The 26,162-nt window shown below is 36.7% G+C and overlaps 1 protein-coding gene and 1 pseudogene across 2 annotated transcripts in view; both read left to right on the top strand.

The window, feature by feature from the left end:
* ATAD2 (ATPase family AAA domain containing 2) overlaps positions 1–26,162 on the top strand; it is a 69,805-nt gene that overhangs the window by 12,791 nt on the left and 30,852 nt on the right. For both annotated transcript variants that reach the window (XM_040494358.1, XM_040494359.1), the window contains exons 3-11: positions 3,087–3,136; positions 4,949–5,114; positions 5,447–5,549; positions 5,882–5,969; positions 7,636–7,806; positions 8,415–8,532; positions 14,329–14,436; positions 17,556–17,664; positions 17,888–18,003. In XM_040494358.1, coding sequence (XP_040350292.1) covers positions 3,087–3,136; positions 4,949–5,114; positions 5,447–5,549; positions 5,882–5,969; positions 7,636–7,806; positions 8,415–8,532; positions 14,329–14,436; positions 17,556–17,664; positions 17,888–18,003 — 1,029 coding nt within the window. The remainder of the gene's footprint in view (positions 1–3,086; positions 3,137–4,948; positions 5,115–5,446; positions 5,550–5,881; positions 5,970–7,635; positions 7,807–8,414; positions 8,533–14,328; positions 14,437–17,555; positions 17,665–17,887; positions 18,004–26,162) is intronic.
* LOC121042938 (phosphatidylinositol N-acetylglucosaminyltransferase subunit P-like) lies at positions 20,400–21,702 on the top strand (annotated as a pseudogene).

The raw sequence follows: 26,162 nt of genomic DNA, 5'->3' as shown, positions 1-26,162 counted from the left end.
AATACATAAATAATGCTTTGAAGAGAAAGCCATGGATGTGATGTCATGACATGCTGTTGAAATGAAGGTTTGGAATACTTCAAAAAGAGAAGTGGATGAATTGAGTCATGACATACAACAAACCAAATTTAAGAGAACCTGATAGCAGTCTGTACCATATTCACACAGCAAATGGCTATTTTATTTCAGCAAAACCTCATATTAATATTTTTGTTAGTGGTCAGTTGCATAGTTTTATTTGTATAAAATGTAAATAAATCTATGTCTCGTTTGGCTTGTACATAGTCAAAAAAATTTAATGTTGGAAGTCCTTAAAGTCTTTATCTTTTAAAAAAATCTGTACCTTATTCAAGTTGTGAAACGAATAAAAAATCTGTACCTTATTCAAGTTGTGCTGGACCTTATGTTCAAAATGTATAAAGGAATGTTTTAAAATAGAATTAAAGATGAGTGACTTGGTATTTTTAAATTTGATTCCTTCGAAAATATATTGAATTCCTGTCTTTTCAGATTGTTTTTAAATAATAACTTTATGGAGATACAATTCACATACCATAAAATTCACAATTTTAAAATATATAGTTCAGTGGTTTTAGAATATTCACAATATTGTATCACCATCGCTTACTGTCCAATTTCAGAACTTTTTCACCACCCCAGAAAGAAATCCTGTTATATTATCTCCCACCTCCTTCTCCCTCCCCACTGGCCCCTTAGGAACCATTAATCTACTTTCCATCTCCATGGATTTGCCTATTCTGGACATTTTATGTAAATGGAATCATATTTATGGCCTTATGTGTCTGGCTTCTTTCACTTGGTATGTTTTGAAGGTTCATTTTATTGTAGTACCCATCAGCACTCCATTCTTTTTATTCCTGAATAAGATTCCGTTGCACGATGGACATTTGGATTGTTTCTACTTTGTGGCTGTTATGAATGATACTGTGAACATTCGTGTTCAGTTTGTGTGGACATAGGGTTTTGATTATTTGGGGTATATACCTAGGAGTGAATTGCTGGGACATTGGGGAACTGCTGAACAGTTGGCTAAAGCAGCTGTACCGTTTTACATTCCCACCAACAGTGTATCAGGGTTCCAGTTTTTCCACATCCTTGTCAACACTTGTCATAGTCCATCTTTTTTTGGTTTTAGCCGTTTTAGTGGGTGTGAAAGTATCTCATTGTGGTTCTGATTTACATTTCCTTGATGGTTAATAACATTGAATATCTTTTCATGTGCTTATTGGCCATTTATATGCCTTCTGAGGGGAGGAATTTCTATCTTAAATAATCTCTGAATTAAGATCATTATTACAAAGACTTATTTTACATAGTGATATCAGGATCTGTTTGTATAAGACTTAGATAAAGTGGCGTACAGTATTGTTGAATTTTGTTTCATGTAGTTTCCTGTTTCTTACCAGGGTGACCCTTTTTGTGTTGCTAGTTTGCCTGAGTGTAGTAATCTCTTTACTTCTTTCTATGTCCCTCCGTCTCTTTTGTTTTCTCTCCGAGGCTCAAAGACCAGGGGACTAAGACTGTTAGACTAATATAGAAAGATTTGAGTAACTGTACCTTGAGGGCAGGATCTATATTTCTTTGGTCCTGTAGTTCTTAATTATGGTCCAATAATCATAGTTTTCAGGGGGCATATGAAACCTCTGAAAGAAGATATAAACTTGTATGTGTATATGCAGTTTTCTAGGTAGAAAAGATCTGTAGCTTTTATCAGATTCGCAGGAGTTGAGAAAAGTCCAGACACCTGTTTTTGTAAATAGTTTCATTGGAACACAGCCATGCCCATTCATTCTATGGCTGCTTTCCTGCTTCGTTGTTAGAATTGTTTTTGTGAGTAGTTGTGACAGAGACTATGACTCACAAGCCTAAAGTATTTACTATCTAACTGTTTAAGAAAAAGTTTATCAACCCCTGCAAGGGGAGAGGTGCTCCCATTCCCCAACAGGCAGAGAAAAAAGAGAGGGAGGGAGGAAGGGAGGAAGGGAGGTGAGAAAGGGAGAAAGAGGAGGGAGAGGAGAGGAGGCGGACAGAACATTGTTTTATCATTGTGTTCTAGCATTTAATAGGGACTAATAGGAAGTGTAGACCTGCATGGTATGGAGGGAGGGGTTCTTTTATGAGAAATGTCTATGAGCCTGTGAACAAGCTAGCCCTGACCTGTTGATGGATTGCTCAAATGTTTTTATTTTGTTCTTGGTTCTTACCAAAAGAGATAATGAGTTAATGATGACTTACATTGTTGTGAGGACACATGATTTAACTTTTGGATAAGATGGTTCCACTTTATTTTAAAATGTCACATTTGAAATCCCATGTGTATAACCAGCCCACTTGCAAATAGCTTGACATATAGGTTGATGGATAGATGTAGCTATCTAGGTATGGAAAATTGTGTCCCTAAAAATAAGTTAATGAGATAAACTGTTTTGTTTGTTCAGTGGATTTTGGAAGAAATATTAGGGGAGGGTACTTGTTTTTTTTAAGCCTTTGAAAGTGTTTAATTTCCAACTCAGTAGATTCTGTCTGCCAGTTTGTAAGTGGGATCTCTGATTCATAAATGGGACTGTTTCTGCAGGTGAATGATAATGCACGTCATAAAGTTAGTAGCCAGCAAATGTTTTTAGAAGGAAATTAACATCACTAAGGGACATTAGTTCTGTTTATAGTTACAAATATTTCAAGGATGTGCAATAACTATATTCCTATGATATAAAACACATTGTCTTGTTTTGGCTCAATACTTACAGTTCAGTTATACCCAGATACTTAGGGTAATGATATAATTTCTTGTTTTAACTAAGATACTTTGATTAATTCTGTTTAAGAGTTCATGCATGTATCATTGCATTTCACAACAGGCTTCTCAGAGTTTGTTTAGCCGTAACTAAACATACATGAGCATAGATATTCTAAAGATTTTTATTTTTCAGTGTTTTTTAGCCTTTTACGTATCTTAGTATTCTCCAAGCTGATTTAACTTTTTACCCTATTTTTAGTTATCATGAAATACGGGATTTAAGATTATGTCAATTATTTTAAAATTTTTAATATGTTTTTTTATATAGGCAATTGGCCAGACAGCAGGCTGATAAGAAAAAAGAAGAGTGCAAAGAAGGTAAATAATGTTAAAGTCATTTCAGATTTAAAACCTGTAGTTCAGAGGTGCCTGGGTGGCTCAGTCGGTTAAGCGTCCGACTTCAGCTCAGGTCACGATCTCGCGGTCCGTGAGTTCAAGCCCCAAGTCGGGCTCTGGCCTGATGGCTCAGAGCCTGGAGCCTGCTTCTGATTCTGTGTCTCCCTCTCTCTCTGCCCCTGCCCCGTTCATGCTCTGTCTCTCTCTGTCTCAAAAATAAATAAAACGTTAAAAAAAAAACAAACCTGTAGTTCATATTTTGTGTACAAATGTATTGAGATATATACAGTAAACTGTACATATTTAAAGTATACAGTTTGTTTGGTTTGACACAAATGTATGCTGTGAAACCACACCACAATTAGATGGTAAAGATAACTATCACTGCCAAAAACTTCCTCAGGCCTCTTTATAATCATACCCCCAGCTCCTCTCCAGGCTTTCCACACCCCAAGATTCCTGATCAATCACCAGTCTGCTTCCTATCACCATAGTTTAGTTTGCATCTTCTAGAGTTTTATGTAAATGAAATTATGCAGTATGCACTCTTTTTTGTCTGGCTTTCTTTTAGTATAATTACTTTTGAATATCATCCATGTTGTTGCATTTTCTTGCTGAGTATTCTGGTATATGAATATACCACAATTTGTGTTATTTCCCCCAGCTTTATTGTGATATAATTGACATATAACATTGTGTACGTTTAAAGTGTACAACAAATGTTAATTTGGTACATTTATATATTGCACAATGATTACTGTCATAGTTTTACCTAACACCAACATCATGTCATATAATTACTATTTCTTTTTTGTGGTGAGAACATTTAAGATCTACTATCTTAGCAACTTTGAGGTATATAATACAATATATATTAATTATAATCTCTATACTGTACATTAAATCCTCAGAGCTTATTTATTTTATAGCTGGAAATTTGTATTCTGACCAACATTGCCTCTTTTCTCTCACCTCCCAGGCCTTGGTAACCAACATCCTAATCTGTTTCTACAATTTTGGCTTTTTTTAGATTCCACATTTAAGTGATATTACACAGTATTTGTCTTTCACTGATTTCTTTCACTTAGCATAATGCCCTCAAGGTCCATCCATGGACCTTAGGTATTTGGAAGAATATCCAAACAACAGGATATTCTTCTTTCTCATGGCTGAATAGTGTTCTTTTATATGTGTATATTTTTACAATCTTCTTTATCCATTTATCCATTGATGGACACTTAGGTTATTTCCCACAATTTGTTTATTCATCTTTTGGTGGACATTAGGGTTGTTTCCAGTTTGGGGCTATCAGAAACCTGCCTTGAACACAAATCTTTGTACTATATATCTTTCCTTTTCTCTGGGGAGTGGAATGGCTGGATCGTATGGTAGGTGTATGCTGTAACTTTTTTTTTGTTTCCTAATTTTTTTTTTTTAAATTTTTTTCATCGTTTATTTATTTGTGGGACATAGACAGAGCATGAACGGGGGAGGGGCAGAGAGAGAGGGAGACACAGAATCGGAAACAGGCTCCAGGCTCTGAGCCATCAGCCCAGAGCCCGATGCAGGGCTCGAACTCACGGACCGAGAGATCGTGACCTGGCTGAAGTCGGACGCTTAACCGACTGCGCCACCCAGGCACCCCTGTTTCCTAATATTTTTAAGATAGGTAAGTTCAAGATATTATGATCTTGTTACACAAAAGTGTAGCTATTCAATTGTTCATTTTAGAACTGTTTTATAAATGCCATTATTTAAAATCTTTCCATTTATTTTCATTTACACATCTTGAAGACAAAGTGGTTCCGGTTACTCGGTCGTTGAGGACTAGAAACATTGTTCAAACTAAAGAACGCTTGCATAAAGAGAATGGTGATGTTGAAGTTCGCCGAAGTTGTAGGATTCGAAGTCGTTACAGTAGTGTGAACCAATCTGTGCTGTTTGACAAACTTATAACAAAGTAAGTAAAAATTATTTAGATCAAGATGATTTAGGTGGCATAATTTGTTGTTGGGGAAGGATCATAAATTTCAACTAGCCTGAGTGTTTAATGCATTCAGCTGTGTAAAGCAAAAGGGAGAAAGATTATTAGAGGACTTTGAATAATTCTATATAGATCTTTAAATTCTTGGAAAAAAATTATAGAATATTTTTACACAGGTAAATCAGTGCCTTGTATAGAGATATTTAAAATCCCAGCAATTAAAAAATATAATGGGAGAAAACTCAAGCTTTTAAAACTGTACCACTCTTTTACAGTTTTAGCTTATATCTATGTCAATTTTCTTAAAGCACTGCTGAAGCTGTACTTCAAAAAATGGATGACATGAAGAAGATGCGTAGACAGCGAATGAGGGAACTTGAAGACTTGGGAGTGTTTAATGAAACAGAAGAAGTAAATATATCCTTCCTCACTCTGGAAACTAATGCAACATTGTGTGTCAGCTACACTTCAGTAAAAAAGAATATCTCCTGTTTCACAGCTGATTTAGTGATCTCCAATTTAACCTTTTTTCTATAGTACCTATCCGTTTTTGGTAAATTACTCATTGTTTTCAACATCTTTAAACTGTTCAGCATTTGTTTGATCAGTTACTAGATATTGCTGGAGTTTTAACAGTTTATAGCTATAAATATCTTCATTTTATTAAGCAAGATAGGAAGGTCCTACTGAATTTTTTAAATAAATATGCTAAATGTTAATGGCTTCTGTTTAAACATTTTTAGGAGAATCTTAATATGTACACAAGAGGAAAACAAAAAGGTATTCAAAGAACTGATGAGGAAACAACTGACAATCAAGAAGGCAGTGTGGGTTAGTCTTTTGTTTTACTTCTGGGTTTGAATTTCAGCACTTTTTTTTAGTAGAATATAGCTCAGCTCTTCTATTCAGAAGCTGTGACATTATTGGTATTTTGTGAGAGATCAAAGGATTGGTCATAATTTAAAAGTGAGAACAGGGGAGGGGCGCTTGGGTGTCTCAGTTGATTGAGCGTCTTTTTTCTTTTTTAATTTTTTTTTTTTAACGTTTATTTATTTTTGAGACAGAGAGAGACAGAGCATGAATGGGGGAGGGTCAGAGAGAGAGGGAGACACAGAATCGGAAACAGGCTCCAGGCTCTGAGCTGTCACCACAGAGCCCGACGCAGGGCTCAAACTCCCAGACCACAATATCATGACCTGAGCCGAAGTCAGACAATTAACTGACTGAGCCACCCAGGCGCCCCGAGCGTCTAACTCTTAATTTCGGTTCAGGTCACATGCTGAGCATGGCGCCTGCTTAAGATTCTCTCTCTCTCTTTCTTTCTCTCTCTCTCTCTCAAATTTAAAAAAAAATGAAAAAATAAAATGAAATAAAAGTGAGGGCAGGGGAAAGCTTAAAAGGATAGTGTGTTTTGTTTGGGAAAGTACTTGAAATCTACAAATCTAAAGCAGATAAACCTGGTTTGCTTATATAATGCATTATAGACAACACATCTCTACCAATTTTAGTTGAAAGGTGATTAAAATTAAGTTTTGCTCTTCTGTTAGGAATTACAACTGTAATTTATTAGAACTTTTCTTGAGTGAAAACCAGTTTTCTGAAATGCATTTTAAATATTTGGTGAGGGTGTTTTACATTTTTGTAAGTAGATATTTGAGTTATGCTCTGTGTAGCTCAGTGACAGCCAGAAGGGCTGGATGGAATTTAAAATTTAAGTTTAAAAGGCAAAAGTTGGGGTGCCTGGGTAGCTCAGTCAGTTGGGCATCCAACTCTTGATCTCAGCGTAGGTCTTGGCCTCAGGGTCATGAGTTCAGGCCCTTGTGTTGGGCTCTGCACTGGGCGTGAAGCCTACTTAAAAATTCAAATTAAAAATAAGTAAAAATGAAAAAATTAAAGGAAAAAGCTAAGTGAGGAGATACTTTAATTTGTCAACATGTTAAATTAACTTGGAAACTTAAGCATAGTCACTTATATTAATGAAATCAGCAGCAATACCATAAACTTTAGTTTGGTACTACTGACAGTAGCCTTTAAACATCTTTCCCTATTTCCTTTTTTCCTTCCTCTAGTTATTTTTTTTTTTTTAATTTTTTTTTCAACGTTTATTTATTTTTTGGGACAGAGAGAGACAGAGCATGAACGGGGGAGGGGCAGAGAGAGAGGGAGACACAGAATCAGAAACAGGCTCCAGGCTCTGAGCCATCAGCCCAGAGCCCGACGCGGGGCTCGAACTCACGGACCGCGAGATCGTGACCTGGCTGAAGTCGGACGCTTAACCGACTGCGCCACCCAGGCGCCCCCCTCTAGTTATTTTTAATTCTGTAGTTTACTTCATTTTTTAAAATCTTCATTTAATGCTGCGAAAGAATCATTTCTATGAGCAATCTAGAAGTAAATTTTTAAAGGAGGGTCTCTTTCTTTTTCTTTCAATTCCCCTTTATTAAAAATTGTTAACATTTTGGTGAGTTTTCTGAAAGTAAATGTTTCTTAACTGTAGAATCATCTGAAGAGGGTGAAGACCAAGAAGATGAAGATGATGGTGAAGATGATGACGAAGATGATGAAGATGATGACGATGAAGATGAAGAAGATGGGGAAGAAGATAATCAGAAACGATATTATCTTAGACAGAGAAAAGCTACTGTTTATTACCAGGCTCCATTGGAAAGTAAGTGTTACATATATTTGTCCTAGGAGATGTAATTATATTACTTTTATCTTTACTGCTTTTCCTGTTATTCTTATTTTTCATGTTTTCATTTTGTAGAATATCCATGGCTGTTGTCTTTCTTAAATTATCCTAAATGTGTAAGAAGTCATTACTTCAAGAAAGTTAGATGTTAGCCTTGACCAAAGCAAATAATTGGACCATTTTGAAATTTCATGTCTGTCTTTACTTACTTTAGATTTTATAGCTTTCAACTTAGTTTATTTTTTCACTTTGTGTAAATAAGACTGCTTTTGATTTATGTTACAGTTGTGTTTCAGTCCTAATGAGCATATATATGCAGGGCTGATAACCAGCTGTTATGCATCAGTATAATCATAGTGGTTGTTTATGGCCAGTGTATGTTTTGGTTGGGTGGGTGTGCTTTATATAATTTTCAATAGCAACCCTGCAGACATAAATGACTTTAAACATGAACAGTAAAATAGTCTGGTAGATATGTACTAGTATTTTCATGGAACGCAGCACCTTTGTAAGTATTTAGGTGAAGAACAAAATTATCTTCATAACTACTTAATATGTCACATACCTATAATTCTTCTTTTTAGAACCTCGTCACCAGAGAAAGCCCAACATATTTTACACTGGCCCAGCTTCTCCTGCAAGACCAAGATATAGATTATCTTCTGGGGGACCAAGAAGTCCTTATTGTAAACGAATGAACAGGTTTGGTTCTGAAGTACTGACTGATTTATAACAACGTAATTGTGGCTGTGATAGGTAGGATTCTAGAGTTTTAGGACTGGATGTATCCAGATAGAATTCTAGAATCCTGTATCTTGGAGAGTTCTCTCTATGCCTTATCCCTGCTACCACTGACTAGATTTTTGCTGTTGCTTCCATTACTAGGTAGTTAGTAACTACCATGGTAAGGTAGTTTATTCCGTTGTTCCACACTTTACTAATAGAGAGCTACCTTTGCTTCAGTGTTTACTGTATTCCTGGCTTGGTGTTAATAAGCATCTCACATAGACTGTTTCATTTAATCTTCACATTAAGTTAGAGTGTAGGTTAAGTCTACTATTTCACATAGTATCACAGACATATTTTCTTACTGTGACAAACATTCCAGGTTACATAGCTTTCTAGACTTTTCACGATGCTAACCATCCTCTTCTGGATCTGGTTTTTTCCCTGACGTTTTATTTCCACTTTAAAAAATTTTTTTTCTCATATAGTAAGAAACATTAATTTTCTTTGACTATTAAAATTATTTGTGGGTTTCTTTTCCTTCTACATCATAACACTTGTTGGTTGTCTGTCATATTTAAGTCCAAAGAGGTAGTTCTTGTTATTTCCTCATTTTCCCAAGTTAAAAAAGGCTTTGTGATTCATTAAAACTTTCTGGGTAATAATAACATTATAGTAGTTCATGAATGAGAGAGCTCGTGGTGAAGATTAAAGAGACAGGGGAAAAAATGACATTTGTGTGGAAATGGTACTTTTTTCTAATATTAATTTCCTCAGAGGTGAGACTGAAATCCTATGAGACTTCAACTATTTGAACAGCTCTTGGAAGTCTCCTCATAACTAATAACTGAAAGCAACACTTTTGTAAATACTGACATTCTTCTAGGAAAAATATGAAATACTGCTTGTGTCCCTAGGTCTTTTAATTTCATTTTCAGAGTGTCAAAATCACAAGCGTACATCCTAGATTTCCTGTTTCATCATCCCTTTCCATAAAACCAGAGCCCAGAAGGATGGAGGGTCAGGAGGGCAACCTGTCAGAGCTGCCCAAGATAAATTGCACCTGAAAGGAGGCCACACTATCATTACTTTTGATAGGCCCCTTTGGAATATTGTTAAAGACCAGTATTTTGATAGTGAAATCTAATGATCTACAGAAAAGGGGGGTAAAGTGTAATGTTCCCTGGAATCCCCTCCAAGCATAAGGCCCAGGGCAGCTGTCTTGGTTGCCTGACTTAAAGGATAAACCTCTACTAGATCCAACAGAAGTGAAAAAGGCTGGCAGTTACTTTGAGATTAAATTTCTTCTTCCATTTTTAATGGGTATGTTTCTGGAAGTAATATATTTAATGACTGCCTCTGTAGTCACCACCTATAATGGATCTTGTAGCAGGTAGGAATTTTTTTTTTTTGCTCCTTTGGTGCTCAGGTTCCCATATTTGGTTCACAGAGTCTACCATTTATTTATGTAAAGTGTCTCATACTTCTTTGGGTGCAGGACTTTTTTTTCTCCAATTAACAAATGTTTGAGTACTACCATGTACTAAGCACTATGGATATAAAAATGACTTAAGTCAGGATTCCTGCCCTCAGATCTCATAGACTAGTGGAATATTTGACACATTTATTTGTTATTTTATTATGTATTTATGTATTTATTTATTTTTTATTTGCATGTAGTTGACACATGATGTTACATTAGTTTCAATTTTACAACATAGTTATTCAGCAACTGTATCTGTTATGCTTTGGTCACCACAAGTGTAGCTACCATCTGTCACCGTAACATCGGTATTAAAATAGTACTGATGATATATTCCCTATGCTGTACCTTTGCTCTTGTGACTTACTCATTCCATTACTGGAAGCTTTGTATGTTCCACTCCTGGTCACCCATTTTGCCCATCCGCCCTTACCACCCCCACCCCCCCACCACCCGTCTGACAACCATCAAGCTTATTCTCTGTACTTATTGGTCTGATTCTGCTTTTTGTTTGTTTATTCATTCTGACACATTTAAATTAAAGTATGAACTAAGATATTTAAATTGTACCCTGAGTCACATTATTTGACTTAATGACTGATTTTGGTTTTGATAGCTTTGTAAAAATTTTTTTCTTTTTGATAACAGATTTATTGAGATGCAATTCACATGCCATATAGTTTACCTGTTTAAAATGTACAGTTCAAGAGGTTTTCACAGTTGTGCAGCTATAACCACAAACGATTTTAGAACATTTTTCTTACCTCAGAAAGAAACCCTGTACTCTTTAGTTATCTCCAGTCCCTCCATCCCCCACAGCCCTGAGCAGCCACTAATCTTTTATCTGTCTCTGTAGATTTGCCTATTCTGAGTATTTCATATACGTGGACTCTTTTGCGAGTGACTTCTTTCACTTGGTACATTTTTAAGGTTCATCCACGTTTAGCATGTATCGGTACTTCATTCTTTTTTATTGCCAAATAAGATTCCATTGTATAAATATACCATATTTTGGTTATCCATTTATCAGCTGATGGATATTTGGGATGTTTCTACTTTTTGTGAATAATGCTACCATGACCATTTGTGAACAACTTTTTGTATGGACTTATGTGTTCACTTCTCTTAGGTATGTACCTAAAAATGGAATTGCTAGATCAAATGCTAACTGTATTTACTGTTTCAGGGAATTGCTAAATTATTTTCCAGAATGGCTGCTTTATTTTACTTTCCCACAAGCAATGTATGCATGTTCCAATTTCTCCACATCTCAACTGTTAATGTTATCTGACCTTTTGAATGTAGCCCTTTAAACCTTTTTTTTCCCCCCAACACTCTTACCAAGGTGATATGAACATCTCTTCCCCTTTAACACCGTAATGGTCATTTTGCTCAGCCTTTTTACTTTTTCTTAAAGAGACCAGCTTATGTTTATATTCATGTCCTACTTCACCTACTTAGGCATGGGACCAGAGCACACATCCAAAGAATCATTTGGGCATTGCTCTCGGTACCCATGGCAAATGGTTGAAAAACCTTGCAGCCGCAGTGCAGGATCTTCCAAGGGTTTTTTGGCGTGCTTACCATAACAGAGGTTCAGGAACGCTGCCTTTAAGCAGGATTTTCTTTCTTATGATTACTCACCTCTACTCATCTAAGGTTTATTCTTTAGTTTCAGTCTGCAGTTTCTGGAACAAGCCCAATCCCTTTGAACCTGAAGGTAACCTAGTACCGTTGCTTCACCAGTATTCCAGAGTGCCCCTTACCTGGTGTCAAGGTGCTAGAACTGGCAACTCTAAACACTGATTAAGTTCACAGTGCTGGTCCAGCACTTGTCTATGCCAGAATTTCAAACATTTTTAGTAAAATGAAAAATAAAGAGTGAGTGTGGGTGTGGGTGTTTAGAATCTCTTTAAAACTGAAAAAATGGCCTTTCTACAGTATAGAGTAATTGTGAAAACCCTGGACCCATGACTAGGTTTCAGGCCCAGCCCTACCACTTATTAATGACCTTTAGCAAGTTACTTAATCTCTCATTTCAGTTTTTTGACCCATAGAATGAGAATGATATTAGCTGTCTCACAGTAATGTGAGAATTAGATGAGTTAACACACGAAAAGCATTTAAACTACTATTTGGCATGTATTGAGTGCTCTATGTCTTTGTTATAACTACAATGCTTAAAAACCCTACTTTTCAGGGGCGCCTGGGTGGCTCAGTCGGTTGGGCATCCGACTTCAGCTCAGGTCATGATCTCGCAGCTCATGAGTTCAGGCCCCGTGTCAGGCTCTGTGCTGACAGCTCAGGGCCTAGAGCCTGCTTCGGATTCTGTGTTTCCGTCTCTCTCTGCGCCACCCCCCCCCCCATCCCCCACTCCTGCTCACACTCTGTCTCAAAATAAACATTAAAAAATTTTTCTTTTAATTCCTTTTCAGATCAAACATTGGAAAATTTATTTCAGTCCACAGGTTTTGTTGTTTGCTTATAATTCTTTTGGTTTGTGAAATAAACAACTGGAAATTACCAGTGTATATAGAAAGTGGGTTTTTTGAATAGACAAAGGTTTGAGTTCTGACACCATCGTTGCCTAATTCTAATATTTTAAGCAAGTTATTTAAACTATGAGCCAGTCACATTGGCTGCAACTCTAAAGTGAGCCTGCTGATATGTACTTGTCCAGAGCTTTACTTAAGATTCAGTGGGATAATATATCTACTATCTGATACAAGAAGCATTTAATAAATGTTAGTCCTTTTTATTGTGAAGTTAGTCTTCATTATGTGAATACATACGGAATTCACTTACTGTTATGTGAATTATGTGCCTCCAGGTTAGAGTTGTTTTGTAATATTAATGGTAATATTAAATAAATTAGTCTTTCATATAAAATTGCACACTTGTACTAGATAGTTTTAGTTTCAGGCCAATCATAAGAATAGTCTTGGCATGTTTGGGGAGGTGGACATTGGAGGATTATTTTCTCATTTAAATATCTGTGAGAAACCCCTTATCCAAAACCTGTGGGGCCATTTGTGTTTCATAATTCAGACTGGGGTGAAGGGGGAATTACAAAGGTAATGTATAACATTAACATCTCTAGGAGTGTCTGGGCCAGCACTGCCTAGTCAAATGTGTAATAGCAGAACATATGAATAATCATAGTAAGTGGGACAAATAGAGACTGAATTTCCTTTACAACATTTCATTTTTTTTAATGAATATAATTTATTGTCAAATTGGCTTACATACAACACCCAGTGCTCATCCCAACAAGTGCCCTCCTCAATGCCCATCACCCATTTTCCCCTCCCCCCCCATCTTTATGACATTTCAGATCCTGGTAAGTGAATAATGGAAAAACTTATTCTCAGAGTATAAGATTCTGCTCCTATGTTATGGAAATAATAGACTGTGAACCTTTAATATTTTTGGAAATATCTACTTACTGTGATTGCACTCTGACTCAGGAAAAGCTCTAGACCCTGAGCCAATGATTAAAGGTTTTCCCAGCTAGATTCTTTGTTTTTCCTATGGGTGTTTTGCAACAAATGCAAAGGTAGAAGTGATTGAAATTTTTTTTCAGTATTTGTAGCACTTGGTGTCTTATTTAGTACTACCAACCAGCCTAAGAATTTGATTATATCCTTACCTCCTTTTTGTGAGAAAATTAAGGCTTATATGGGTTAAGTAATACATCCATATTGACACAGCAGTAAATGATAGTTGTAAATTTACAGGTGATGATACTGTAGATAAAAGGTCATCTTATTTCTCACTGTATTCCTAGTATTTTTTAAACTCTTCTTGATCCTTTTTGGTTTGCATAAAAATTCTCCTGTTCTCCTTTTAAGATTGACATTTCAAAAGGTGAAATTATGTATAGTATAATATTACAAATGTGAAACTATATATGGTATAATATTGAAAATGCTTTCTGAAGTTATAGTCCCAAAGAGTTTAATATCCTCTTTTTCCCACCTTTCTCTTTGAGGATAACTGATTTACATCAAGACTAAGAAGTCATTCTGCTTGGACCATATTCTATCATAACGAACATTTGATTGTCAGCTCTATCACAGCCACCTATCTCTTTCCCTTCCTCTCAGTTATCCATGTATTTTATTCCCTCCAAAAGATTGAACCATCAAAGCCTACTTCATTGCTTCAGCAAATGTATTAATTTTTTGATAAATCTTTTTGGATCCTTAGGTAATTCTGATGTTTGCATCTTATGCCTCTGTTTTTCCTGCCCTCCTTCGTCATGATTTCAGTTTTCCTCTTTACTTTAGGCGAAGGCATGCAATCCACAGTAGTGACTCTACTTCATCTTCCTCTTCTGAAGATGAACAGCATTTTGAGAGACGGAGAAAAAGGAGCCGCAATAGAGCTATCAACAGGTAAGTCTTCTACTGATGCTTTTTAATACTATAAGCTATTTTTTTTTTAAGTGGTGAGAAGGCTGAATAATTTGGGAGCAGATACAGCTTGACCAAATTTAAAATTTTGGGATACCTGGGTGGCTCAGTCAGTTAAGCATCCGGCTCTTGATTTCGGCTCAGGTCATGATCTCACAGTTCATGGGATTGAGCCCCACGTCAGGTCGACACTGACAGCACAGAGCCTGCTTGGGATGCTCTCTCTGCCCCCACCCCCAATAAATAAACATGTAAAAATTTATACAAAAAGTTAATGTATAAATTAGAATGCCATCTTGTTTGAAACATCTATATTTGAAACTTAAAATACATTAGAACATTTTCTTTTACAGCCATTGTATAGCTCAAATGGTGCTTGACAAACATGGACTTGAGGAAACTTGAAATTTTTTCACTTCAAATACATTTTTTTCTGTTTATAATAATTATAATAATACATCCTTATAGAGCTCTTTAGGAAAATGGGTTTACTTATTTCATAACTTTTTGTAATATAAGTTCGTGTAAGTTCATATATAAGTTTATAGCAAGGATCATACCCATTTTACAGATGTGGTCAGTGGAGTGAAAAAATGCAGGGCTTGTATCCTAATAAAGTAATATTCTCATAGAGTAAAAACTGCATGGTGAAGCAATTAGAAACATAATAATTGAAGGGACGTGCAAACCAACCATTCTTTGTATCCTAAGCTCTATTCTTTTACCACATTAGCTCTGCCCTAGTATGGTAGCCACTAGTTACATATGGCTATTAAGCACTTGAAATGTACCTAATCTGAATTGAGAAATATTGTAAAATTTTGTAAAAAAAAAAAAAAAAAAAAAAAAAAAACCACATTCTTGGATTTCAAAGACTTAGTATAAGAAAGAATGTAAAATATCTCAGTTTTTTAAGTATTTATTTTGCATATTGAGATGGTATGTTTTAGATATGTTGGGGTAAGTGAAATATATTATTACTTTTTCTTTAGTGTATCTAATAGAAAATTTTAAATTACACCTTTGACTTACATTTCATTTCTGTTGGCAGCAGTGAGTTAGATCATCGAAAACCTGTATTACTTAGACTGATGTTTCTTTGCCTTCATTCATAGAAATGTACATCTAATCCTGTAGTTTCTATATCATGCAGTTATATTTCTATTAAGAATTATAACTTAGCGCCCAACTTCAGCTCATGTCATGATCTCACGGTTTGTGGGTTCAAGCCCTGTACCGGGCTCTGTACTGACAGCTCAGAGCCTGGAGCCTCCTTCACATTCTTTGTCTCCCTCTCTCTGCCCCTCCCCCACTCATGCTCTGTCGAAAATAAATAAATGTAAATAAATAAATAAATAAATGAGTTATTTGAGAAATACCTTTTAAAAAGCCACAATTGAAAACGTGTTCATCTTAGATTTCACAGTATAAATTCCTTGTGGAGTCTGGAGTTACCAAGATTTGTCACTTGGGGTGAGTTTGGTGTGCTTTTACTTGTGTTTAGTTGTATTTCTTTTCTTAGGCATTCCAACGTGTCTTAACCTCTAACATAAGCAGTTTCCACTCTCCCTCTATAAAACAAGCAGGTACTTCTAGGTGTATTTTTTATAATCTACTATAACTGTTTTTGAAAGTAGTTAGGAAAGTAGTGATTCATTCTTGCTTGAGATGGTTGATGTGGATCCAAGGTGCTTGGTGGACTATGAATATTTTGCTGAGAGGTACTGTAGCAGAGTTATTGCAGGTCTGGAGACACTGCTTTGGTTTGAGTCCAGGAACTGACACTTAACCAGTTGTGACTTTGTGCATTTCAGTTAATCTTTTTGTGCCTCAGGTTTTTTTTTAAGGTTTATTTATTCATTTTGAGAGAGAGAGAGCATAAGCAGAGGAGGGGCAAAGAGAGAATCCCAAGCAGGCTCCATGCTGTCAGCATGCGGGGCTCAAACTCATGAACTGCAAGATGATGCCCTGAGCCAAAACCAAGAGTCAGAGCCACCCAGGCACCCCATCAGTTTTCTTTTAAAATAGGAGGAAATAATAGCTACTCAATAAATGACTGTTTTGAGGATTTCATGGACTATTACATATAAAGCACCTAAAACAGCCTGACAAGTGGTAAATACTCTGTATATGTTAAGCACAATCATTATAAAGTATATTGATACAGTCTGAATTGCTAACCATGAATTACTTTATGATGCTGTGGCATCTTGAACACTGGCACTTCGTTTGACTGTATATCTCTGATAATAAAACTTCAGGTATAAATATTTCTAACATTAAAGTTCTCAACCTATAAAGAAAATGAAGTTGAAATACATAATTTCACAGTTGCTGATTGAAATTTAACTTTTTAAATTTTTTAAATTATTTTTTATAATGTTCATTGATTTATTTTGAGAGAGAGAGAAAACAAACAGGGAAGAGGCAGAGAGAGGGAGAGAGAATCCCAAGCAGGCCCCACGTTGCCAACATGGAGCCTGATGTGGGGGCTGAAACTCACAAACCACAAGTTCATGACCTGAGCTGAAACCAAGAGTCAGATGCTTAGCTGACTGTGCCACCCAAGTACCCCAACTTGTTTTTTAATTTTTAGGAAAAATGTCCATATTCTGACATAGAATTTGGGGGAGAAAGTGAACTGATAGGTGTTTTATTTTTATTTTATTTTTATTTATTTGTCTTTTTTTTTTTTTTTTTTTTAAGAGAGAAAGAGAGCATGAGTGGTAGAGGGAGATAGAATCTTAAGTGGGCTCCACACCCAGAATGGAGCCCAAAGTGGGCTTGATCCCACAACCTTGAGGTCATGACCTGAGCCAAAATCAAGAGCTGGATGCTTGGGGTGCCTGGGTGGCTCAGTCGGTTAAGCGCCAGACTTCAGCTTAGGTCATGATCTTACAGTTCATGGGTTCAAGCCCCACACCAGCCTGGAGCCTGTTTTGGTTTCTGTGTCTCCCTCCCTCTCTCTCTCTCTGTCCCTCCCCTGTTCACCCTCTGTCTCTCTCTCTTTCTCTCAAAAATAAACAAACAAAAAAAGTTGAATGCTCAGCCAAGCTACCCAACACCCTAATGGGTGTTTCTTTTTAATTTTTTAAAAATAGGTGCCTCCCACTAAATTTTCGGAAAGATGAATTAAAAGGAATTTATAAAGATAGAATGAAGATTGGAGCAAGTCTTGCAGATGTTGATCCAATGCAACTAGATTCTTCAGTGAGTACGATCTTGTATGCTTGAACTTAAATACTGTTTTAATTTAGTTTTAAAGTTTAACCAATTTTTCTTTAAATCCGAAACTTTACAGACTTTTTCAGGCTACAGCTAAAATGCTGTTACTCAGTTGGCTGTGTATAGGTTGAGCCTAGTATAGAAATGGAGTGATATTTTAATTTTGATTCCAAATCTGAGAATGTCCATGTTTCCCTTCCATTATCAGGTACGATTTGATAGCATTGGTGGCCTGTCTAATCATATTGCAGCTCTAAAAGAGATGGTGGTGTTTCCATTACTTTATCCAGAAGTCTTTGAAAAATTCAAAATTCAACCTCCAAGGTAATTTAATAATTTTATTTTAGCCAAAATGTGGGCTGTGCTACTGTTGTCCAGAAAGATAACATTTCTCCATTGAAATTTTTTAGGTCTACAGTAATTTAGTGTGCTTTTCTGGGTATTTTGAATATTTTTACTTTTCTAATATTTAACTTGAAAAATGGTTTCAAAATTGATCCTCATGGAAAGAAAAACAATTTCCAATGCTTTTCATATATTTACTGAAATTTCTCCTATACTTTTTAGTTTTTTCTTTCACTTTTACAATTTTGTTTCAGGTCTGTATCAAAGTAACATATGTACATACTTTTAATACTTTTTAAAGTTTTGTTTAAGAGAAGCGCGCAGTCGGGGGAGGGATGGAGAGAGAGAGAATCCCAAGCAGGATCCGTGCTGGCGGCATAGAGCCCAATCTCATGAACCATGAGATCATGACCAGAACCCAGATCAAGAGTCGGATACTTAACCGACTGAGCCACCCAGGCGCCCCGTACATAATTTTAAGTCACATAAGTACTGTAAGTCTTACAAAGGAAAAAATGGTAGTGGGAGTAGTCCTCCCTCTACTCTTCCTCCTCCAGTTCAATTCCCACTTTCCAGAGCCAACTGTTTTCAACTCCTTTAGCTATTAGGTATTTACCTATATAGATTTAAATAATATGCTTATACTGTAATTTTTGTTTTTTTCTGTTTTAGAATTCTGTAGGCTTCTAACATGAATAGTGACTATTTGGTTCTTTTGCCTTCCCCACTCTCCATATATACACATTTTTTTCCTGTCCTCATATGCTCCCAGTAGCTTCTTTATGCACAAATATAAGTGTTGAATCAATTTTCAGTGTGTGCTTTATGATTATGTAAATGTAAATGTTTTTTTACAGCTGAGCCATATATAGTATATCATGACTATTCTCTTTTTTACAACCCTGCTCTTTCCCCTCAGCGTTAATACTCTTTGCCTGTGGGTGAGGGGTTTTTTTTTTTTCTCTTTATAGAGTTTTTAAAATAATTTTATATGTGCTTATCAGTTCATCCACAGAGTTTGCTAGGGAGAAAACTCTTCAGTATAGTTAAACATACCAAATAATTTATTGACTCCTCATTTTTCTAGACACATCTTGTTGGAGCTTTTTTTCTGTTGCTTCCATCCATACGGGTTATTCTTAGTCTTGTAGCACAACTAAACTTTGGGATTTCTCATCACCATCAATGAGATTTCCTTTATGTATCTTTTAGTGCTGGATTCCTTGCTTCCTGGATTCAACTAAGACCCCTTTTTTAGTATTAGTATTATTTTTAAGATTTTTAAAAAATTATTTTTAATTTACATACCCAACATGGGGCTCAAAACCACAAACTCAAGATCAAGAGTTTCATGCTCCACCAACTGAGCCAACCAGGTGCCCTACGACCTTTTTTTACAGCTGTGTTTTGATGGAGTGCAATCTGGGAATATCTTAAGAAACAAGAGTGCACAAGAGGTTATTTTTATTTTCTTTTTGAGGATGGTCATGTAACCACACTCTGCTGATGCATCTTTTTCCCCTCCTGCTTTCATTGTGCTATTATATACCTTTATGGTCTGGAAAAATGTCTGGTTTGTGGGAAGGTTTTTTTGTATCACTTCTTCAATAATTTTCTGCTCCCATTTTTCCTTTTCCCTCAATTCATGTCAGTTGATTGTTGGACTTTCTTGTTTTCAGCCCTCTTGATCTTAGGGGCTTTCTGTGTCCAGTGATCCTTGGCTTTCTGCTAATATTTAATTTATTTTTAAAAGCTTACTAGTAGGGCTTGTTAATTTGTAGGCCTCACCTTAGGGTGATTGGTGGATGGTGATTTTTTTTTTTTAACTTTTTATTTATTTTTGAGAGAGACCGAGTGTGAGCAGGGGGAGAGGGAGACAAAAGCAGGCTCCAGGCTTTGAGCTGTCAGCACAGCTGGAACCCATGAGCCATGATATCATGACCTAAGTTGAAGTTGGAGGCTTAACCCGCTGAGCCATCCAGGCACCCCAATGGATGCTGATTGATGCTGATTCTTTTACCAGAAGTCCTCAAAGTCAGTATCTAGTCGGGCCTTTTTCCCCCCAGAGACAAATCCTCCAGTTTTCTCTTGGAAGCTTATGAGCTTGGCTGCCAGAATTTTAGCAGTAGGCCTGAGCAAAGGTTAGTAGTCTCCTCTTCAGTATGGAGTTTTTAACTTAATTTCTGCAGCATCTCATCTTGTGCAATACCAGAAAGTAAACTATCCAAGCAAGTTGCCTGTGTGGAGTAGTAAAAGGGATCAGGGTGGTCTCAATGATTTTTTGTTTGTTTGTTTTTAGTTTATTTGTTTTGAGGGAGCGCGTGAGGGAGGGGCAGAGAGAGAGGGAGACCGTGAATCCCAAACAGGCACCACGCTGTTAGTGTGGAGCCCAACTTGGGGCTTGATCTCATGAACCATGATGATATGACCTGAGCCAAAATCAAGAGTCAGATGCTTAACGGACTGAAGCACCCAGGGCCCCAATTTTGGTCCTTTTCTTTCTAGTGTTTATATCTCACTTATTAACCCATTTTTTAAAATTTAAAGTTAGTGAACATACAGTGTAGTCTTGGCTTCAGGAGTAGAAGCCAGTGACTCGTCTCTTACATAAGACACCCAGTGTTCATCTCAAAAAATGCCCTTCTTAATGCCCATCACCTGTTTACCCACATTCCCCCACCCTTTTATAAACCCTAGTCCTTGATTCCTTTTTCCTTGTGCAACTTTTCCTGAATCACCTGTATGGAAATGTTAATTTAAGTACACTTTTTTAGATTGGTAAGCTTTGTTGCTTTTCCATTATAAAAGTTATGTAGCGTACATCGATCACAGTTACACATTGGTGAATTAAAAACAATTTTTTTAACTAGAAAGATACTGATATTAAATAATAGCATTTGCTTTCTAGAAGAAGCATTGGAAGCACCTAGAGTAATTTAGTAAATGGGAAGAGGGGTGCCATTGTGACTTAGCTTGTTCCTCAGTTTTCCCTCTTTAACCCCTTCTGCAGCTTCCTTGTTGGTGCTTGGACAGAGCACTCACCATTGAGGTGGCCAAGCTGTCAGGAGGGGCCTGAGTGGTCATTTCAGGGACCCAAGATTGTCTGAAGTCACAGTGAGAATGGTGGAAAATTCATCATTGCCATTGCCACAGAGAGTGATTTATGGCTTTTTTCTTTTCTTAAGCTCCCAATTTGGCTTCATACTATATTTTGTGTGGGCTTTTATTCCTGAATGTCGAGTAAACTCCTTAGGTTTAACCTGTTGGCCTCAAAAATACAGGGCAGTCGCATTACCTGTCTGCCTCCTCATTACTATAGTTATATACTCTTATTTAGAGTACCTCATGATATCATGAGTACCTCTCTCCACTCCATTCATACAATTATAAATAACTGTGCTAAAAATCAACAGCAGAACAAATACCAAGAAGAAGCTATCCCAGCATTAAATGCGGATATTCCTATTAGAGAAGTAAACCAAATGTTTTCTTTGCAGCCAAAGAACTTTATGCCAAAAACTGAATTGTATTTAGACTAACATCAAGCATTTATTGTAAGTTTTTGACATAGTAATTTTGACCATATTTTTCCTTTTACTGATACCTGATATTGAAATGTAAAAAAAAGTAAGTCAAGGGGCGCCTGGGTTGCTCAACTTGTTGAGCATCTGACTCTTGATTTCAGCTTAGGTCATAATCTCACAGTTTCATGTGTTTGAGCCCCACATCAGGCTTTGTGCTGGCAGCATGGAGCCTGCCTGGGATTCTCTCTCTCCCTCTCTTTCTGCTCCTCCCCTGCTCTCCCTCCCTCTCAAAATAAATAAATAAACCTTAAAAAGTAAGTCCATAGGTCATGATCCCTCACTTCGGGGGTTCAGATCCCACATCATGTGCTGACATCACAGAGTCTGCTTGGGATTTTCTCTCTCTCTCCCTGTCTCTCTGCCCCTTCCATTCTCTTTCTCTGTCTCTCAAAATAAATAAACTTTAAAAAAAAAAAGTAAGTCGAACTTCTCTTAGATTAAGTTCCATTAATATTATAAATGCTCTCAAGTATTAGTTATTAATGGAATAAAATACTGCATTACTGTAAAAAAAAAGTAATTTAGTAAATTTGAAAAAAAACAACTCTCCCGATGTTTTCTCATTTCTCCTTCCTTACAACAAACATTTCCCCTTATAATAAATTTATAATTGTATTAACCTGCTTTTTTCATGTGGTTCTCTTTCTGTTTTAATAGCTGAATAATATACCATAATGTGGATGTATCATTTTTTAAATCAATTCTGCTATTGCTGACTATGTAGATTTTTTTTATTATTGTCACAAATGTTAATATGAATATCTCATTGCTTCCTCTTTGTATGAATCCTCAATTACCTCTTAAGATACAGCCTCACAAATAACATTGTTAGCTCAGTACACACATTCTTAAATTCTTTTCCTGCCTTCGTTTTTGTATGTTGAAATTTTCATTTATTTATTCCATTTGTTTGGTGTTTAAACAGTTGCTTTGTTTTTTTTCCTCTCTGCATTTGATCATGTCAATTTCTTACTATTTTTTATATTTTATTCTTTTTTACTGTTTATTTTTGAGACAGGGTGTATGTGTGCACATGCTCACAAGGGGTAGAGAGGGAGAGAGAATCTCAAGCAGGCTCCACGCTCAGCTCGAAGCCCAGTGGGAGATTTGATCCAACGACCGCAAGTTCACAACCTGAGCCAATGTCAATAGATGCTGAACCAACTGAGCCACCCAGGCACCCCTCTTTTATATTTTATTCTTTTTTTTTTTTTTTCTTTTTTTTCAATTTTTTTTTTTTCAACGTTTATTTATTTTTGGGACAGAGAGAGACAGAGCATGAACGGGGGAGGGGAAGAGAGAGAGGGAGACACAGAATTGGAAACAGGCTCCAGGCTCTGAGCCATCAGCCCAGAGCCCGACGCGGGGCTCGAACTCACGGACCGCGAGATCATGACCTGGCTGAAGTCGGACGCTTAACCGACTGCGCCACCCAGGCGCCCCATATATTTTATTCTTAACTTCTAATAGATTTCATCCATCACGTGAAATTTTTCCCACCATTTCTGCTTTTCTGGAATCTTTTTTTTTTTTAATTTTTTTTGTTAACGTTTATTTATTTTTTTTGAGACAGAGAGAGACAGAGCATGAACGGGGGAGGTTCAGAGAGAGAGGGAGACACAGAATCTGAAACAGGCTCCAGGCTCTGAGCAGTCAGCACAGAGCCTGACGCGGGGCTCGAACTCCCATACCGCGAGATCGTGACCTGAGCCGAAGTCGGATGCTTAACCGACTGAGCCACCCAGGCGCCCCCTGCTTTTCTGGAATCTTAATGTTTCTTTTCTTTCTTTTTTTAATTTATGTATTTTTTTTTAACTTGTTTTGTTTTTTATTTTTTTTAACTTACATCCAAATTAGCATATAGTGCAACGATGATTTCAGGAGTAGATTCCTTAGTGCCCTTTACCCATTTAGCCCATCCCCCCTCCCACAACCCCTCCCATAACCCTCAGTTTGTTCTCCATATTTATGAGTCTCTTCTGTTTTGTCCCCCTCCCTGTTTTTATATTATTTTTCCCTTACCTTATGTTCATCTGTTTTGTTTCTTAAGGTCCTCATGTGAGTGAAGTCCTATGATTTTTGTCTTCCTCTGACTAATTTCTCTTAGCATAATACCATCCAATTCCATCCACATAGTTGCAAATGGCAAGATTTCATTCTTTTTGATTGCCGAGTAATACTCCATTATATATATATACTACATCTTCTTTATCCATTCATCCATCGATGAGCATTTGGGCTCTTTCCATACTTTGGCTATTGTTGATAGTGCTGCTATAATCATGGGGGTGCATGTGTCCTTCGAAACAGCACACCTATATCCCTTGGATAAATACCTACTAGTGCAATTGCTGGGTTGTAGGGTAGTTCTATTTTTAATTTTTTGAGGAACCTCCATCTTGTTTTCCAGAGTGGCTGCACCAGCTTGCATTGCCACCAGCAATGCAAAAGAGATTCTCTTTCTCCGCATCCTTGCCAGCATATGTTGTCTGAGTTGCTAATGTTAGCCATTCTGACAGGTGTAAGGTGGTATCTCATTGTGGTTTTGATTTGTATTTCCCTGATGATGAGTGATGGTGAGCATTTTTTCATGTGTCGGTTGGCCATCTGGATGTCTTCTTTGGAGAAGTGTCTGTTCATGTCTTTTGCCCATTTCTTCACTGGAATCTTTGTTTTTTGGCTGTCGAGTTGATCAGTTCTCTATAGATTTTGGATACTAACCCTTTATTTGATATGTCATTTGCAAATATCTTCTCTCATTTTGTCGGTTGCCTTTTAGTTTTGCTGATTGTTTCCTTTGCTGTGCAGAAGCTTTTTATTTTGACGAAGTCCCAGTAGTTCATTTTTGCTTTTGTTTCCCTTGCCTCTGGAGACGTTCGATAAGAAGTTGCTGCGGTCAAGATCGAAGAGATTTTTGCCTGCTTTCTCCGCGAGGATTTTGATGGCTTCTTGTCTTACATTGAGGTCTTTCATCCATTTTGAGTTTATTTTTGTGTGTGGTATAAGAAAGTGGTCCAGGTTCATTCTTCTGCATGTCGCTGTCCAGTTTTCCCAGCACCATTTGCTAAAGAGACTGTCTTTATTCCATTGGATATTCTTTCCTGCTTTATCAAAGATTAGTTGGCCTTATGTTTGTGGGTCCGTTTCTGGGTTCTCTTTCTGTTCCATTGATCTGAGTGTCTGTTCTTGTGCCAGTACCATACTGTCTTGATGATTACAGCTTTGTAGTATAGCTTGAAGTCTGTAATTGTGATGCCTCCTGCTTTGGTTTTCTTTTTTAAGATTCCTTTGGCTATTCGGGGTCTTTTCTGATTCCATACAAATTTTAGGATTATTTGTTCTAGCTCTGTGAAGAATGCTGGTGTTATTTTGATAGGGATTGCATTGAATATGTAGATTGCTTTGGGTAGTATCGACATTTTAACAGTATTTGTTCTTCCTATCCAGGAGTATGGAAATCTTTTTTCATTTTTTTGTGTCTTCAATGTCTTTCATAAGCTTTCTGTAGTTTTCAGTGTATAGATTTTTCACCTCTTTGGTTAAATTTATTTCTAGATATTTTATGGGTTTTGGTGTAACTGCAAATGGGATCAATTCCTTGATTTCTCTTTCTGTCACTTCATTGTTGGTGTATTAGGAATGCAACCGATTTCTGTGCGTTGATTTTATATCCTGCACCTTTGCTGAATTCATGAATCAATTCTAGCAGTTTTTTTGTGAAATCTTTTGGTTTTTCCATATAGAGTATCATGTCATCTGCAAAGAGTGAAAGTTTGACCTCCTCCTGGCTGATTTGGATGCCTTTTATTTCTCTGTGTTGTCTGAGTGCAGAGGCTAAGACTTCCAATACTATGTTGAATAACAGTGGCGAAAGCGGACATCCCTGTCTTGTTCCTGACCTTAGGGGTAAAGCTGTCAGTTTTTCCCCATTGAGGATGATATTAGCGTTGGGTCGTTCATATATGGCTTTTATCCTTAGTGTTTCTTTTCAAGAGCAGTTATATGGTGATCTGAAATTGATTATTTCATGTTACTTTGGTAGCACTTAATCCATGACATGTTCTATTTCTGTATACTTTTTACATTTCTAACAAGAATTATGAGTATAGGGGTGCCTGGGTGGGTCATTTAAGTGTCCAACTTCAGCTCAGATCATGATCTCACAGTTCACAAGTTTGGGCCCCATATCAGGCTCTGTGCTGACAGCTCAGAGCCTGGAGCCTGCTTCAGATTCTTTGTCTCCCTCTCTTTCTGCCCCTCCCCCGCTACACTCTGTCTCTTTCTCTCAAAAATAAATACTAAAAATAAATGTTGAAAAAAGAGTTATGGATATAGCCCATTTTTTTTAAGAATTCTATTCTAAGAGCAATGAATAACTTTAGAAATAAATGAAAAATTATAGATTACCCCATGACAGTGATGTCACCAAGAATGATGTCAAATTATTTACATTGTCCTAATCTCTGCCACCTAAACACCACAATTATTTCTTAAAGCTCTCTCTTTTTTACTTTACTTTCTCTTCTGTTCATTCCCAATGTGTTTTCTTGCACA

This window comes from Herpailurus yagouaroundi, unplaced genomic scaffold, assembly GCF_014898765.1.
Source record: "Herpailurus yagouaroundi ecotype Mexico unplaced genomic scaffold, PumYag 186, whole genome shotgun sequence".
NCBI lineage: Eukaryota > Metazoa > Chordata > Mammalia > Carnivora > Felidae > Herpailurus > Herpailurus yagouaroundi.
Note: the sequence above shows the minus strand (reverse complement) of the source record. Positions and strands in the feature narration are given on the sequence as shown.